The 18,001-nt window shown below is 48.4% G+C and overlaps 1 protein-coding gene across 2 annotated transcripts in view; it reads left to right on the top strand.

Moving 5' to 3' along the window:
• The first annotated feature begins 11 nt into the window (after window positions 1-11).
• Window positions 12-18,001, top strand: part of NOP9 (NOP9 nucleolar protein) — a 41,092-nt gene continuing 23,102 nt past the window's right edge. Inside the window, exons 1-2 of one of the 2 annotated variants that reach the window (XM_078669111.1) lie at window positions 12-109; window positions 5,723-6,087. In XM_078669111.1, the coding sequence (XP_078525237.1) occupies window positions 5,742-6,087 (346 nt within the window). In that variant the 5' untranslated portion in view covers window positions 12-109; window positions 5,723-5,741. Of the gene's footprint in view, window positions 110-221; window positions 245-5,722; window positions 6,088-18,001 lie in introns of those variants that run through there. The other variant, XM_078669110.1, reaches the window with a different exon arrangement.

The raw sequence follows: 18,001 nt of genomic DNA, 5'->3' as shown, positions 1-18,001 counted from the left end.
CGGATGTGCGTAGGCTTTTGCTAGAGGAAGAAAAGGTGAGAGAGCTGCTCTGCATTGAGGATCTGCGGTTCGAGTCCCAGCCAGCCGGCAGACTGGTGGTTTACAGAAGGTGATTTTGGCATAGTGTTCGAGGCAACTGCTTTTTAAAAATGTATTTTAGTATTGTGACGGAGTGAATTCGGCAGCCACCATGACGACAACGCTTGTTTTCCTTTTCAAGACCTATTCCTCGGGCCATGAGCAGGTCTGTCCGCAGTAGTTTAAAGAATCTAACAATCGGATTCCACTAAACTATGTGTTTATGGAAATACTCTATGAAGGAAGTGCAGCCTGGGGGTACAGAAAGTATCATATCACAGCAGCGCCTCCCGGCATTCCGCATTCATAAAAAGTTTGGGGGTTTGTAGGGCTTTTGGATTTTAGGGCGTACATGGTCATTTTACGGTTGAGGGTGGGTTTGTGTTTTGGGGGGCCAGGTGTAATTTAGGGGGTTTAGAGCATGTTTAGGTTTGGGGACGGGGTGCGAGGGTTAATTGTAGGGTTTAGGGTGTGTTTGGGTTTTAGGGTACAAGGGTTAATATTAGGGTTTAGGGTGCGTTTGTGTTTGGTGTGCAAGGGTTAATTTGGGGGTTCAGGGTGTGTTTGGGTTTTGGGGTGCAAGGGTTAATTTGGGGGTTCAGGTTGTGTTTGGGTTTTGGGATGCCAGGGTTAGTGTTAGGGTTTAGGGTGTGTTTGGGTTTTAGAGTACAAGGGTTAATATTAGGGTTTAGGGTGTTTTTGGGTTTGGTGTGCAAGGGTTAATTTGGGGGTTCAGGGTGTGTTTGGGTTTTGGGGTGCCAGGGTTAATTTTAGGGTTTAGGGTGTGTTTGGGTTGGGGGTGCAAGGGTTAATTTGGGGGTTCAGGGTGTGTTTGGGTTTTGGGGTGCCAGGGTTAATTTTAGGGTTAGGGTGTGTTTGGGTTTGTGGTGCAAGGGTTAATTTGGGGGTTCAGGGTGTGTTTGGGTTTTGGGGTGCCAGGGTTAATTTGAGGGTTTAGGGTGTGTTTGGGTTTTGGGGTGCAAGGGTTAATATTGGGGTTCAGGGTGTGTTTGGGTTTTGGGGTGCAAGGGTTAATTTGGGGGTTCAGGGTGTGTTTGGGTTTTGGGGTGCCAGGGTTAATTTTAGGGTTTAGGGTGTGTTTGGGTTTGGGGTGCAAGGGTTAATTTGGGGGTTCAGGGTTAATTTTAGGGTTTCGGGTGTGTTTGGGTTTTGCGGTGCAAGGGTTAATTTGGGGGTTCAGGGTGTGTTTGGGTTTTGGGGTGCCAGGGTTAATATTGGGGTTCAGGGTGTGTTTGGGTTTTGGGGTGCAAGGGTTAATATTGGGGTTCAGGGTGTGTTTGAGTTTTGGGATGCAAGGGTTAATTTGGGGGTTCAGGGTGTGTTTGGGTTTTGGGATGCAAGGGTTAATATTGGGGTTCAGGGTGTGTTTGGGTTTTGGGGTGCAAGGGTTAATATTGGGGTTCAGGGTGTGTTTGAGTTTTGGGATGCAAGGGTTAATTTGGGGGTTCAGGGTGTGTTTGGGTTTTGGGGCTCCCAGATTCAGGAGGTCAGACGTTTATCTGCAATTCATTGTGCAATCATCCAACAGTTTGCATTTTTCTGGAAAACTGAAACCAAAGTGGTGGACGTGCTCTTTAAATAGACAAACAATTCTTGTTAAAATCACCAGACGCAAAAACATCTTATTGAAAACACAATTGTACCTTTGAAGTATTCAGATGCTTATTTTCAAATCACCCCAAAGTCATCAGGAACAATGTCATCTTGTAAAGTTATCGGAGAGTCATTTACAAGTCATCCTCAGATCATCAGGAATAATGACACCTTCTGAAGTCAGCAGATACTAATTTTCACGTCCTCCTTAAATCATCATGAATAATGACACCTACTATAGTCATCAGGTACTCCTTTTCAAGTCATCCTTTAATCATCACCAATAATGACACCTACTAGAGTCATTAGATACTCATTTTCAAGTCATCCTCAAATCCTCAGGCTGAGCTTCTGCAGCTTGCTGATGACTTCAAGAGCTTGATGATGTCTGATGACGTGTAAATGACTTCTAAGGTAGTTGGATGATCATCCAATGACTCTGGGATGGCTTCTAAAGTAATCCTGTTTGACCTGGGGGGTTATGTGGCCAAAGGCAGACAAGTTGTTGAATATTCATTGCTTCGTGTCCAGGGACATGGCTAGATTTTAAGTTTTTCCCCGAACATTAAATAAACAGTTTCGAAGTCCAAATGCAGCAGGAGAGAGTTCCAGGTGGGCATTTATGCTAATTCAGACACCCACACTGGTCAGTTGTTGCAGAGTTTTTACCTGTCATGTCATTTTTGGGTTTCGCCTGCCGAAGGCTGCGCTCTGCGCAGCTCTTCAGCGCAGGTGAAATCCTATGTCGTCAATAAGGACTCCTGGAACGTCCCACGGCTCTCATTGGTTAGCTCCATAAATGGAGGCTAGCCATTGAGTGCCGGATCTGTCCATCAAGGCTGGACCAGATTCGGGGGCGTTCCGGAGATTTTTTCCCAGGGCGGAGTTACGTTTTTTCCGTTCCCTCCCCTTTCACTGAAAGTGAATGCCGTCCGTGTCCTCTCCCGCCCCCTCCCGCCGTCCGTGTCCTCTCCCGCCCCCCTCCCGCCGTTTGTGTCCTCTCCCGCCCCCTCCCGCCCCCTCCCCCGCCCCCTGTGTCCTCGAATGGATCTCCCGCCCCCTCCCGCCCCCTCCCCCGCCCCCTGTGTCCTCGAATGGATCTCCCGCCCCCTCCCGCCGTTTGTGTCCTCTCCCGCCCCCTCCCGCACCCTCCCCCGCCCCCTGTGTCCTCGAATGGAAGGAATCTCTCTGAGGGAGTGAGTAATTCCAGGTCCCGCCCCCCTCCCGCCGTTTGTGTCCTCTCCCGCCCCCTCCCGCACCCTCCCCCGCCCCCTGTGTCCTCGAATGGATCTCCCGCCCCCTCCCGCCGTTTGTGTCCTCTCCCGCCCCCTCCCGCACCCTCCCCCGCCCCCTGTGTCCTCGAATGGATCTCACGCCCCCTCCCGCCGTTTGTGTCCTCTCCCGCCCCCTCCCGCACCCTCCCCCGCCCCCTGTGTCCTCGAATGGAAGGAATCTCTCTGAGGGAGTGAGTAATTCCAGGAAATTAACCCGCCGCTCACAACTCAGCACATTCCGGAAGCATAACAACAGAGCGGGCCTCACCCCCAGAGAGCGGGGTGCGCGGGAGCCTACACCCGATCCTTAACCCGGTAAGAGAACGCACGCAGTATTCACCGTGGTGACTCTTGTATTCTCTATTTCGTTACAGAGCTAGGGGTTGTCTGTGGGGTCCGCTGGGGCCCAGAGATGACCCAGATCTTGGACCACTCTCCTCGTAGGCCGCTGTACCGCCGCAGACATTGGGAGGTCCACTCTCCTCGTAGGCCGCTGTACCGCCGCAGACATTGGGAGGTCCACTCTCCTCGTAGGCCGCTGTACCGCCGCAGACATTGGGAGGTGGGCCGGGCGAGTGGGGGGTGAGGGTACTGGCCTCGACCTTTCCACTGGTGGCTTCCACTTTGCCCTGACGTAGGGGAGAACGGACGCCGAGCCTTGCCAGCCCTTTAAGGGTTGCAGGAGGTCGGTTTCGAGACACGTGGTGCGGCCTGGGTGTGCCCGGGTTAGTGGTGGAGGCACATCTCCGCAGTACACACATTCATCTTAGTTAGTGGTAAGTGCTGTTTTACTATGTTTGGAACCCGTAAAGTGAAGGCCTCGTAATTATCTCTACTGCTAGCCCCTTGATGGATATGCAGCAGTTAGACGAACCCCCTGAGCCATTTCACCAGTTGGAGCACGCCCACTCCTGTGTAACCCGTTTTACTAGTTGATCAAATGCGATAAATGTAACCCCCCCCCCCCATGAGACGGCCAGGATTTCCTAGTTCAATGCGTGCAGTCAACTGTCTGCTCGTGTTTATTTTAGGAATATGATCGTCTGCATACAGGCCCTTTCAAAGTTGAGTGCAGCTAGTTATTCCTGGGCAGCGTCTCTACATTTTATGCAAATCCGGAATTCTAGCGACTTGTTGAGGCTTTCCTGGTGAGCAGACTTCCCTCGGTGGAGTGACAGGGCACTTGACACAGTAAAGGGGAAGTGTCGCCCAACGGTTTTATTTTCGGTAAAAAGCTTACCAAAGTGACTGCAGGTATCTTAGTTTAAAAAGTACGTATTCGTATACCATTTTTTGATTTTTTTTTTAAAGCAAGGTTCCATTTTGGCTGTCGGTCTCTGGTTGAACCAGTGATGCCCCTCGGAAGGGTGGGGCAGGTCGCTTACAGTCTGAACTGGAGGTGGCCTTGTCTTCTTATTAACCTCCGTCTATTACAGGGACTTGAACCTCAACTCACGGTACTAGTAATGTTGACCCCTGCGCCGCTGTGATGTTTTAGACCCTGGTCAACCAATTCCGCCGCTGCCTATATGGCCCATTCATCTGAACTCATTCCGTCCTTATGTGCAGGCCTCACCCTAACCTTATACTCGCCGTCACTTAAAGGGCGTCACCTTCTTTGAATCTTCGCCCCGGCGGGGCCTACCTACACTCTGCTGCTGTTATTGCATGCCAAGATGTATACATTGCACCTCTCAGCCTCTACAGAGCGAGAACATCTTGCTCCAAAAAAGAGAAAACTCTTGCTCCAGGGGCCTCCAACCTATTCTGTAGCAAGACCTACTTTTATTAAATGAAAATCATCGTGAGCTATTAACAACTTTGTCACAGTGACCCCATCATATATGATTACTTTAGGGGCCACGTTATGCAGGCTTACCAACAGTGATCCATTCCATGCATCAAGAGGGTTGCCAGCAGTACTGTAAAAAAAAAAAAAATTGTCAATTTGGAACGCTTTTACATAGCTAATACATAACCGGCATAGCTGCAATGCCTGATCATCAACGTAAAACTGTCAGTAATATGTCTCCCAATCGCCCCACGATTTATCACTCCAACATCTGCTTTAAATATATTTTGGAACGCCAACCATTTACTCCAGCTGTCAGCTTATGAGTTCTGAAAATACACACATTTTTGTATCAAATACACGTTTTTATTTTGGTTTCCACATATTCACCCAACCAAAAGCTTCAAATTGAGTAGGCTGGGCAACACACAGGAGAGCTACTTACAGATAGCTGGAGAGTAGGAAGGCTGGAGAGTAGGAAGTGTGCAGAGTAGGGAGTGTGCGGAGTAGGGAGTGTGCGGAGTAGGGTGTGCGCGGAGTAGGGAGTGTGCAGAGTAGGGAGTGTGCAGAGTAGGGAGTGTGCAGAGTAGGGAGTGTGCAGAGTAGGGAGTGTGCAGAGTAGGGAGTGTGCAGAGTAGGGAGTGTGCAGAGTAGGGAGTGTGCAGAGTGACTAGGGAGTGCAGAGTGACTAGGGAGTGCAGAGTGACTAGGGAGTGCAGAGTGACTAGGGAGAGCTAGGGAGTGCAGAGTGACTGCCGAGATTAAGCTAATGGCAATGTAAATGACAATGCCATTTATTTATTTTTTCAAAACCAACACATAAATACAAATTTTGTCATTTACAATGCCAATAGCTCTAACTTTTCCAAAGGCGAAACCATTGCATTGTAAATGCTTGTTCTCTGTTCTTCTGATCTATCAAAAACTTTTCTCTTTCATCAAAACTTTTCTCTTCCCACCAAAGGGTTTCTGGCAAAGCAGAGATGATAATGGGAGCTGAAAAGAAACAGGAGCGAAAGGCAAAAAAGAAACTGTCTTCAGAAGCAGAACATTCTCTGGAGAAAGACTGCAGGAAGGCAGAGAGTAAATCTAAAAAGAAAGAGAAAAAAATGAAGCTGGCAAAAACAACCCAGTTTTCCGTGGATCCAAGCGAAGAGGAACCTGGGGAGGAGCAGAATCCTGTGCAGGAGCACCCGGAAGGGAGTCCCTCAAAAGACCAGAAAGGAACTAATGAGAAGTACCCGCCTAGGCTGGACCCCAAGACGGTGGGCTACTTTCGGAGGGTCGATGACACTCTTCAGCAGAAGTTTGACTCTGAGGAAGAGAAAAGTAGGTGCCGATGAGATGATATGGTGTTTTATTCCTATAGCACTTTCTACCAGTGATGAGGTGCTGAAATGCTTTGTGGACAGAGAGCGCTCAGCTCTTAAATGATTATATAGAATAAGGTTTACAGTTAGTCAGGTTATTTACATGCAGTGGCATGCATCAGTAATGTTATTCTCATGCAAATCCTTTGTGTAAATTCCAGATATGGATGCTAGGTTGTTGTCTACTCGAGTTACGAAATTCTTCATACGATAATGGTATTATCATGCATATAGGTGCCTTAATTTTCTAGTAGTTTGTGATCCAGTTGTTGTGCTTTTCGGATTCACAGTTTTTTACCGTGGTATTTGGGCGAATAGATTTGGTATACAGGAGTAGCGTACAATGCCATTTTGGCTGATGAGTGTGGTTATTTCCAGTATATGCTTTTATTCAGTTGTACAGCTAATTAAGAGAAGTTGGGTACTTTCTGTGCTCGAATCTATGATCGGCTTACAGTTGTTCCAAAGTGTGTGTTGGCCTTTCTAAACCATACTCGTTTAAGGCACTGCAAACGTGCCCTTTTTTGGCAAGAAATCTGTCTAGAAATGCATGCATCTTGAGTGATTGCAACCCAGGATGACCTTGCCAATGGAGTCTTCTAGAAGCACTGGCCTTTTTTGTTTTGAGCCAAATTCCCTACAGACTAATTTGCTGAAATGTGGAATGATGGAGAATCCACGACTTTTCTGATTGTTAACAGCACCACGAGAAAGCTGTAGAGTGTTCCATCTACAGATGTGTTTAAAAAGGATTTGAATCTGAATCTATAAAAAGAGAACCATTAAAAAGAACAGTGTAATGCTATTTTATCCTGTAGACTGGTATTGCACAAATCCAGAACCTCAAGTGATTTACAAGGAGACCGAGACAAGACTATATTGTGCCTATCGCTACAGTGGATTGTGGTTGTAATCCAGATACCTTGGTGCATGAGTCTGGAAGACCAGTCATCTTAATCTTCCTCACAGGAGATGTTTTACCTAACACAAATTACTCCGCACCCAATACTTGTAATATGCAAAACAATTAGGCAAAATTTATCAGATTGATTGCAACCAAGTCACATAATGCACAGACTCAATGGTGGTTTTTCTTTAAAAGTTTAATTCGTTATTCATGATCTTCTCTTTTTTTTAAACTTTTTTTTCATAAACAATGCGTTTCGTCCCATCCGGGGCTTCTTCAGGGCTAGTGTAGGTATTTTATCTGTATGTCGTGTTAGCCGAATTGGTCTTCCCAGCGTGAAAAAGTGCAGAACACCATGAAATTGAAATCACTGTAGATCCTTTCTTAATGGCTCCTGGTGCGCAAATATGCCATCCTTGTAGGATGAGACCCTTTATGGTCCGGTGAGTTATGTAGCTCATGTGTGGCATCTCATGCAGAAAACTGCAGGTTGAAATTAGAACCTCGTAATGATGGGGAAAAAGAAAACAAGTTGAGAATCCCTGCTGGATCAGCAGTACACACTTGGTTAATCAGATGTGCTAGAGTTTGGTGGTTAGACCATGAATGTACATTCTTTTAGAGTGTTAGGGCCTTAAAATGTGTCTGCACTGTAACAATCCCATTTTTGCATGAAAATTATGCTGTGTACTGAAAGCAGCACCCGCTGGTCAAGGGCATAAATTGAACTTGCCTAATAAGTTCAAGTTCAACATTTGTATAGCGCACTACTCACCCAGAGGGTCTCAAGGCGCTTGAGGGAGGGGGGTACTTACTTATCGAATATCCAAGGTTTTAGTTGTTTTCTGAAGGAGAGGTGGTTCTGTGTAAGGCGGAGGTGGGTGGGGAGAGAATTCCAGGTCTTGGCCGCTAAGTAGGAGAAGGATCTTCCCCCCCATGGTGGATCTGTGGATGCGCGGAATTGCGGCGAGGGCTAGATTGGACGATCGTAGTTGGCGGGTGGGGGTGTAGAAGGACAGGCGCGTGTTGAGGCATTCGGGTCCTAGGTCGTAGAGGGCTTTGTGTGCGTGGGTGAGGAGACGGAACGTTATTCTCTTGTTGATGGGGAGCCAGTGGAGGTCTTTAAGGTGACCGGAAATGTGAGCTTGGCGGGGGATGTCTAGTATAAGTCTGGCTGAGGCGTTTTGGATGCGTTGGAGTTTTTTCTGTAGTTTGGCTGTGGTTCCGGCGTAAAGGGTGTTTCAGTAGTCCAGTCGGCTTGTGACCAGTGCGTGGGTGACTGTCTTGTTTCGGTGGGGATCCAGCGGAAGATTTTTTTGAGTATGCGTAGGATGTTGAAGCATGATGATGAGACGGCGTTGACTTGTCTGGTCATCGAGAGTGAGGAGTCCAGGATGAAGCCCAGGTTACGTGCGTGGTCTGTAGGTATGGGTGCGGTTCCCAGGGCCGGTGGCCACCATGAGTCGTCCCAGGCAGGGGGGGGATGAACCTAAGATGAGGACTTCCGTTTTGTCCGAGTTCAGTTTTAAACGGCTGTTCTTCATCCACTCGGCTACTTCTTTCATTCCTTCGTGTAAGTTGGTTTTGGCGGTGTTTGGGTCTTTGGTGAGGGAGAGGATCAGCTGAGTGTCGTCTGCGTAGGAGAAGATGTTGAGGTTGTGTTGGCGCGCGATGGATGCGAGGGGACTCATGTATACGTTGAAGAGGGTGGGTCTGAGTGATGATCCTTGTGGTACGCCGCAGATGACTTCGGTGGCCTCTGATCTAAAAGGGGGGAGGTGGACTCTCTGGGTTCTTCCGGCGAGGAACGAGATGATCCAGTCCAATGCTTTTCCTTGTATTCCGACATTGCTGAGGCGTTGTATGAGGGTGCTATGACAGACTGTGTCGAAGGCTGCGGAGAGGTCAAGTAGGATGAGGGAAACTGTTTCTCCGTTGTCTAGTAGTTTTCGAATGTCGTCTGTTGCTGCGATGAGGGCGGTCTCGGTGCTGTGTTTGGCTCGGAAGCCGGACTGTGATGGGTCGAGGGATTTGTTGGATTCGAGGAAGGTGGCGAGCTGACTGTTGACTGCTTTCTCAATGACTTTGGCAGGGAATGGGAGGAGCGAGATGGGGCGGTAGTTCTTAAGTTCAGTGGGGTCTGCTGTGGGTTTCTTCAGAAGGGCGCTGAGTTTGGCATGTTTCCAGCTTTCCGGGAAGGTAGCGGAGTTGAGGGAGCAGTTGATGACGTCTCGGAGATGGGGTGCGATAATGGAGTCTGCTTTGTTGAAAATGTGGTGGGGACATGGGTCGGATGGCGATCCTGAGTGGATGGAGTTCATCAGGCGGATGGTGTCTTCAGTGGTGATTGGGTTCCAGGCGCAAAGGTTGTTAGAGGGGGCTTTTAGTTCGGAGGTGGGTGGAGTGGGCTGGTCTCCGGACTGGTTTTCAAAGCTGTTATGTATGTCAGCGATTTTGTTGTGGAAGAATGAGGCTAGGGAGTCGCAGAGGTCTTGGGAGGGAGTGATGTCGTTGGTGCCGGCGGTGAGGTTGGTAAATTATTTGACGATGTTGAATAGTTCCTTGCTGTTGTGGGCGTTGTTGTCAAGTCGATCCTTGAATGCTGATTTCTTGGTGGATCGGATCAGTTGGTGGTGTTTGCGGGTGGCGTTCTTGAAGGTGGCCAGTTTGTCAGTGGTTGGGTTTTTTCTCCAGGCTTTCTCGAGGGTGCGACAGAACTTCTTGGATTTCTTAAGGTCATCGTTGAACCAGGGGGCTTTTTTGCTACCTTGCTTGATTTGATGTTTTTTCAAGGGTGCTAATTCGTCTGCGCTGTGGGTGATCCATTGTGTGAGGTTGGTGGCTGCAAGGTTTGGGTCCGATGATAGTGCAGGAGGGTTTTGGTGAAGCGATGTGAAGAGTTGGTCGGTGGTAATTTTTTTCCAGTTTCGGCGGGAAATTCGTTGTAGGTGGTTGTGGGTCATAGTCTTTTTGTAGTTGAAGTGAACGCAACTGTGGTCCGTCCAATGGAGAGCTGTGGTGTGATTGAAGGAGATGTGCTTGCTGGAGGTGAAGATTGGGTCGAGCGTGTGTCGGGCATAGTGGGTGGGGGTGTTAACAAGTTGTTTGAGTCCGAGATTGGCGAGATTGTCCAGGAGGGTGGTGGTGTTGCTGTCGTTGTTTTTTTCCAGGTGGAAATTGAGGTCCCCTAGTAGAATGTAGTCTTCGGAGGGGAGGGCGTGTGGGCTGATGAAGTCAGTGATGTCTTCGCTAAATTGTGTGCGGGGTCCTGGTGGCCTGTAGATGAGGGTGCCTCTGAGTGTGGTCTTGGGGTCGGTGTGGATCTGGAAGTGAAGGTGTTCCGCGGTTGCGAGGTTGTCGTCGGAACTGGTCGTGATGCGGATGGTGTTCTTATGGACGATGGCGATGCCTCCTCCTGTTTGGTTGGTGCGGTCCTTTCGGATGATCTTGTAGCCTTCCGGGATGGCTATGGCGATGTCGGGTGCTGATGAGGCGTTCATCCAGGTTTCTGTAAGGAAGGCGACGTCCGGTGATGTGGTGTCGAGTAGGTTCCAAAGGTCAATGGCGTGTCTGTGGACCGAGCGGGTGTTGAGTAGGATGCACTTCAGGTGGTTAGTGTTGCAGCTCTGTTTGGAGTTTGTGGATTTGGTGTGGGTCTTGATGCAGTCGAACTTGCAGGAGTGGCAGGTTAAGGGTCCATGGGTGTGTCCTGGGGCGGCTTGGTGGCAGTTTGGTGGTCGGCCGGGGTTAAGGGCTAAGAGGGTTGCAGCGTCGTACGTTATGCGGGTGGAGAGGATTTTGCGGGGGCCAGGGGGTCTGGCGCGGTCCAGGCGCGGACGGGCGTAGACGGGCTTACCTTTGGCGCACCTTCGGCGCGCATAGGGCGCGTTCGCTGCGCGCAGGTGCATCTGACATTAGTGGAGGGGGCGGAGCGAGGGAGGAGCAGCTGGGAGGCGGGAGCGGGGTGGAGAGCCGGGCTGGGAGGCACAATAACAAATAACAAAATGGCAGCAAGCCAAAAGCGAAGCAGGACGAGATTGGGGTACAGCCTCAACAAACGCTAAGAAATGGGCAAGCGGTACCGGCACAATCAGGCACCAACAACGCAAGCAGGCAAGCGAGCAACACACAATGCAATATCAATTAAACAACAGTCTAGCAGTCCAGCGCCACGAAAATTGTACAATCAGGCACAAATAATTGGGCAGTCTGGCAGTATAGCGCTACGATACCACAAATTAGAGCAGGGAGCAGCGTGGGGAGCGACCGCTTCTGAGGAGCTCAGGACGGTCACTAATACTGGAGAGAAGACTTCTCTTCGGGTGTGCAGCACAACTACTCAAACCTTTACTTGTATTTCATAAATGATGGTTAAGACAAACAATTTCAATACTTGCAGTGATTTTACACGCTTGAACTTAATTTTTAGATTTGAAAAATATTCATGTGCTTGATAAACTTGCATTGAATTTACACTTTAAAGAATATTGACCCCAAGAACTAAACAGAGCAAAACGTTTTTGAGCGTGCAAGGTGGGTCTTAAGAGAAGCATTTTGTCTAGCAATTGCCAAGATTGAAAATGCAGCCCACGTCTGTCATCCAAAGTGATGTATGTTGGCATTTCATTATCCATGACTAGCCCTGCGTCACGTTTGCGGTGTGATTGACCTCACATTCAATCACAATGGTCCTCAAACATGTCACTGACACTTTCGTCAATCACATTTAGGGAATGTAGAAGTCCTGCTGTGTAGTGTGAGCCAGGAATCCTAATAAAAATCTTGGGGGAACTGGGGAACTTGAGCCAAACGATGGCAAGTTGGAACAACTGTTGATTTCAGGTATTTGTGTACCTCTATGTCATGGGGTGGTGATGACACACAAGAAATATATTGTAATTCTGGAGGTATTGGGCAGACTTGGATATAGTATAGCGGAACTGCTCTTTGGGTCAGTTCTCTAGCTGGATAATGGTTGCCATGCCATAATGGTGATATTTAATTTGAATGATTTGGGCATCCATTTCATGATGGTGCTCACACATGGTAGAAAGTTGGCTCTCACATAATGGTAATAATTTTCGGTGTAGTGTGGCATCCATTGCATGATGTTGCCCACCTCTAATTTACTATTTAAAATAATCACCTCTAACTTACTGCAAGTGCCTGGCATAATAATTTTGAAGTCTTAACATAATATGACTGTCCATGGCCTGATGGTGCCTTTCCATATATATAATGTTTAATGGTAATTCTTAGCACGTAATGTATGAATTTAGAATGACATGGGGATAAAATGTGATGCATGACAGAAAATAACCACGTCTGATGGCAATTACGAATGTTTGATGAAAATGGCAAACTGAAGTTTGTGTACAATACGTGTCTACAGAATTTGAAAAGCTGGTATTTCAGGATAAAAAGAATTCCGTTTTTAGGTTGAGGCTACCATCGCACTGCGTAAGCAGTGGGTGGAGCTGAAATGTTATGTTGTGTAGTATGGGGCTTGAACACGCCCCTCTTCTCCATTGGCTGGCCTCGTAAATGCTGGCCAGCCATTGGAGGAGAGGAGCGTCACTCAGTTCAGGCCCCGCCTTGACGCGATTCGGGGGCGTTTTTCTCTTTTTTAAGCCCCGCCCCTTTTCTAGTGGTGGGCGTTACACCCTCCCTCTCGCCGAGGTCCCAGACTGACCTAAACACGCCCCTCGTTCCAAAACATTATGGGCGTTTCTCCGAGCAATTTTTGTATGACCTCGAAGAAACATGGTGGTGTGGAACGCTCCTCTCTTGCCTTCCGAGATCGTAAGGCAAGAGAGGAGCGCTCCACACCACCATGTTTCTCCGAGGTCATTCACAAATGGCTCGGAGAAAGGCCCGTCATTTTGGGGGGGGGGGGGCTGGCGTCACCGCTGTCTGCACTCCTCCCCCCCCCCCCTCCTCCTCGCCGTTCTTAATCTAGGATGCGGTGGCAGGCAGCTTGTTTTACGACTTGTGCCGTGATAAAAACGCAAGCCTGGCTCAGGTAGAGTGGCTTCCCCCGCCCGAGATGTCTCGCAGGGAGCCCCGATCTCCCCAGAGAGCCCTGTCTCCCTCAGAAAACCTCCAGCCTCCCCAAGTCTCGCACCAGACGTCTCCCTAAAAATAGGGAATGTCTTATAGCCACAGCTGCAAACTTGGGAGCTTCGAGTCTTGGCGTCGACTCAAGATCCTGTGATTCTGGGCAACTCACCTAATCTCGTGCATAGAAGCAAAACAATTGGTGCTCATGCAAAACGCTCCAATGCCCTTGGACTGAGTTCGCTCTACATAAAAATGCAAAAAAAAAATCTTCAAATGTACTCGTCACAAAATGATGTCGCTGTAATAAGGGTTATTTTACTGACTATTTTGCGACAAAAATGGGGGGGGCTGGCATCACTGCTGTCTGCACTCCCCCCCATACCCCCCCTCCCCTCGCCGTTCTTAATCTAGGATGCGGTGGCAGGCAGCTTGTTTTACGACTTGTGCCGTGATAAAAACGCACCCCTGGCTCAGGTAGAGTGGCTTCCCCCGCCCCGAGATGTCTCGCAGGGAGCCCCGATCTCCCCAGAGAGCCCCCTGTCTCCCTCAGAAAACCTCCAGCCTCCCCAAGTCTCGCACCAGGCGTCTCCCTAAAAATAGGGAATGTCTTATTGCCACAGCTGCAGACTTGGGAGCTTCGAGTTTCGGCGTCGACTCAAGATCCTGTGATTCTGGGCAACTCACCTAATCTCCTCGTGCATAGAAGCAAAATAATTGGTGCTCATGCAAAACGCTCCAATGCCCTTGGACTGAGTTCGCTCTACATAAAAATGCAACAACAAAAAAAATCTTCAAATGTACTCGTCACAAAATGATGTCACTGTATTAAGGGTTATTTTACTGCACATTTTGCGAAATCACTCAATTCACTGATAACAGGGTACGTGGCTAGTTCGACGTGTTTTATGCGTTAAATACATTATATAATGTATGTAATACATTCTTTAAATTCAGTTTTCCCAAAACCTGATTTTTTTTAATCATGGTTTTGAGGAAAAAACTCATTAGATTACAATTTCTTTTAGCGACCCACCACCGCCTGGAAATAAATGGCTAACGCTGTAATCTGAAGTAATGTGTCGTAGGACGAAAACATTATGTAAATGAGCCTCAGATGCCGTTTCACGAACGCCCCCCTCTGCCCCCGCACAGACAATCACCTCAAGGTTTAGCGGTTACAAAGCTGTGCCTGGGTAGGACTGCTCAGTGGGCGAATGCATGTGCCGCAGACACCTGTATTCAGCACAGTGCAATGGCGTGACACCCAGCGGGGCCTGCTGAGCAGTCCATCCTTTGAATGTTGGTGAGGCAAATACAGAGGGAGAATGTGGATGGAAAAGAACCTGCAATGGTCAGATGAAGAGAGAAAAGCTAGGATATGGAAGAAAGAGGCCTGAGGGGGAATCAAGACTAGGCAGCCCTGGTAATAAACAACCCCTACATCACAGGGAGCCCCGATCTCCCCAGAGAGCCCCCTGTCTCCCTCAGAAAACCTCCAGCCTCCCCAAGTCTCGCACCAGGAGTCTCCCTAAACATAGGGAATGTCTTATAGCCAGAGCTGCAGACTTGGGAGCTTCGAGTCTCGGCGTCGACTCGACATCCTGTGATTCTGGGCAACTCACCTAATCTACAAGCAAAATAAGTGGTGCTCATGCAAAAACGCTCCAATGCCCTTGGACTGAGTTCGCTCTACATAAATTTTTTTTTTTTAAACATTCTTCAAATTTACTCTTTACAAAATAATGTCATTGTCATAAGGGTTATTTTACTGCAGATTTTGCCAAAACACACAATTCACCGATAACGGTGCCTGGCTAATTCGACATGTTTTGATTTTTTTTTTATAGTGGTTTTGAGGAAAAGATTACAAGTTTCTCTCCTAGCGACCCACCAAAACGTTGCATATATGATACAATTAACGGATAGCATAGGTCATAGGACTACGAGTTGTGCCCTGCATTTTCTTTGCAAAAAAAAAAACGAATGTCTATAAATAGATGCTTCAATAACCTTCTTTTGTTGCGATGTACGATAAAAAAGAACGCAGCAAAATTATGTTTAGAATTTACCTTCCAGCAAATCCGTTCACATTTTATGTTAAAATAAACGTTTGCTGCTGACATCTACTTTTATCTGAGGATACAAATTGAATTTTCCCAAAACTAATTTAGCCTTTCGTCTTTTAAGGTGAGTTAATTCTCTTCCATTAAATTGAGTGCTATTTCTTAGGGCAATTGCCGAGCAGGAATCAGTGGATACCAGAGGCCTGCAAAGGGCTCAAGATGCGCGCTCGGTGTGTGTATATACGGTAATATATACGGTAATCCGATTACACGTCACATCACACATCTCTCCAAATAAATCCCAAGTAATCCCGCTCTACTGGCAGTAAACAAGTCAAAGACATTGAGGAGACCCGATTCATCACAATTTTATTACGTTTTATTAAGTTCTGCTTTTTCAGCTCAATTCAGCCATTTACTTGTCTCCACACCCTGAAAAAGTCCCACAGTTATTAAAAATACCATGCAACGTAGAGCTGCATGAAAATACTGGGTGCTGCGCCGAGCAATCGCGAGAGAATTGTGCAGCGTCGTACTTACTAATATTATTTTAAAATGCGGTGTTAGCGCAACACTAAAGAAATATGCCACGTCACCAAGGGCAGAGAGTAGTGTCTTCCATCAGATTTAAACTCGAGGCGCTCCCTCCAGGGCAAATGTTTACAAAAGGGGGAGTGACACACAAGGCGGAAATTACACCTTGTGCATGCAAAGGTCACTGAGATTCAGCGGGTCCTCTGTCTGTCCCCGGCTTCATGTCATGCCAGAAGAGCCCATGTAGGCACAGCATCAATGCCAGCATTTCTTCATTCTGCATCCCTCACTCCTAGTTCCTCATTCCGCATCTCTCATTCCTTGGTCCTCATTCCCCATCCCTCACTCCTAGTTCCTCATTTCTCTTCCCTCACTTCTGGTTCCTCAATCCGCATCCCTCACTTCTGGTTCTTCATTCCACATCCATCATTCTTTGGTCCTCATTCTGCATCCCTCACTCCTAGTTCCTCATTCCGCATCCCTCACTCCCAGTTCCTCATTCCGCATCCCTCACTCCTAGGTACTCCTTCCGCATCCCTCACTCCTAGGTACTCATTCCGAATCCCTCACTCCTAGGTACTCATTCCGCATCCCTCACTCCTAGGTACTCATTCCGCATCCCTCACTCCTAGGTCCTCATTCCGCATCCCTCACTCCTAGTTCCTCATTCCGCATCCCTCATTCCTTGGTCTTCATTCCACATTCCTCACTCCTAGGTCCTCATTCCGCATCCCTCACTCCTAGTTCCTCATTCCGCATCCCTCATTCCTTGGTCTTCATTCCACATCCCTCATTCCTTGTTCTTCATTCCACATCCCTCACTCCTAGTTCCTCATTCCGCATCCCTCACTTCTGGTTCTTCATTCCACTTCCCTCATTCTTTGGTCCTCATTCCGCATCCTTCACTCCTAGTTCCTCATTCCGCATCCCTCACTCCTTGTTCTTCATTCCACTTCCCTCATTCTTTGGTCCTCATTCCGCATCCCTCACTCTTAGTTCCTCATTCCGCATCCCGCACTCCTAGTTCCTCATTCCGTATCCCTCACTCCTAGTTCCTCATTCCGCATCCCTCATTCCTTGGTCTTCATTCCACATCCCTCACTCCTAGTTCCTCATTCCGCATCCCTCACTTCTGGTTCTTCATTCCACTTCCCTCATTCTTTGGTCCTCATTCCGCATCCCTCACTCCGCATCCCTCACTCCTAGTTCCTCATTCCGCATCCCTCACTCCTAGTTCCTCATTCCGCATCCCTCACTCCCAGTTCCTCATTCCGCATCCCTCACTCCTAGGTACTCCTTCCGCATCCCTCACTCCTAGGTACTCCTTCCGCATCCCTCACTCCTAGGTACTCATTCCGCATCCCTCACTCCTAGGTACTCATTCCGCATCCCTCACTCCTAGGTACTCATTCCGCATCCCTCACTCCTAGGTCCTCATTCCGCATCCCTCACTCCTAGTTCCTCATTCCGCATCCCTCATTCCTTGGTCTTCATTCCACATTCCTCACTCCTAGGTCCTCATTCCGCATCCCTCACTCCTAGTTCCTCATTCCGCATCCCTCATTCCTTGGTCTTCATTCCACATCCCTCATTCCTTGGTCTTCATTCCACATCCCTCACTCCTAGTTCCTCATTCCGCATCCCTCACTTCTGGTTCTTCATTCCACTTCCCTCATTCTTTGGTCCTCATTCCGCATCCTTCACTCCTAGTTCCTCTTTCCGCATCCCTCACTCCTTGTTCTTCATTCCACTTCCCTCATTCTTTGGTCCTCATTCCGCATCCCTCACTCTTAGTTCCTCATTCCGCATCCCGCACTCCTAGTTCCTCATTCCGTATCCCTCACTCCTAGTTCCTCATTCCGCATCCCTCACTCCCAGGTCCTCATTCCGCATCCCTCACTCCTAGTTCCACATTCCGCATCCCTCACTCCTAGTTCCACATTCCGCATCCCGAACTCCTAGTTCCTCATTCCGCATCCCGAACTCCTAGTTCCTCATTCCGCATCCCGAACTCCTAGTTCCTCATTCCGCATCCCGAACTCCTAGTTCCTCATTCCGCATCCCGAACTCCTAGTTCCTCATTCCGCATCCCGAACTCCTAGTTCCTCATTCCTCATTCCGCATCCCGAACTCCTAGTTCCTCATTCCGCATCCCGAACTCCTAGTTCCTCATTCCGCATCCCGAACTCCTAGTTCCTCATTCCGCATCCCGAACTCCTAGTTCCTCATTCCGCATCCCGAACTCCTAGTTCCTCATTCCGCATCCCGAACTCCTAGTTCCTCATTCCGCATCCCGAACTCCTAGTTCC

The sequence above is a fragment of the Lissotriton helveticus genome, chromosome 12, assembly GCF_964261635.1.
Source record: "Lissotriton helveticus chromosome 12, aLisHel1.1, whole genome shotgun sequence".
Lineage (NCBI taxonomy): Eukaryota > Metazoa > Chordata > Amphibia > Caudata > Salamandridae > Lissotriton > Lissotriton helveticus.
This window is presented reverse-complemented; position numbering and strand designations above follow the sequence as displayed.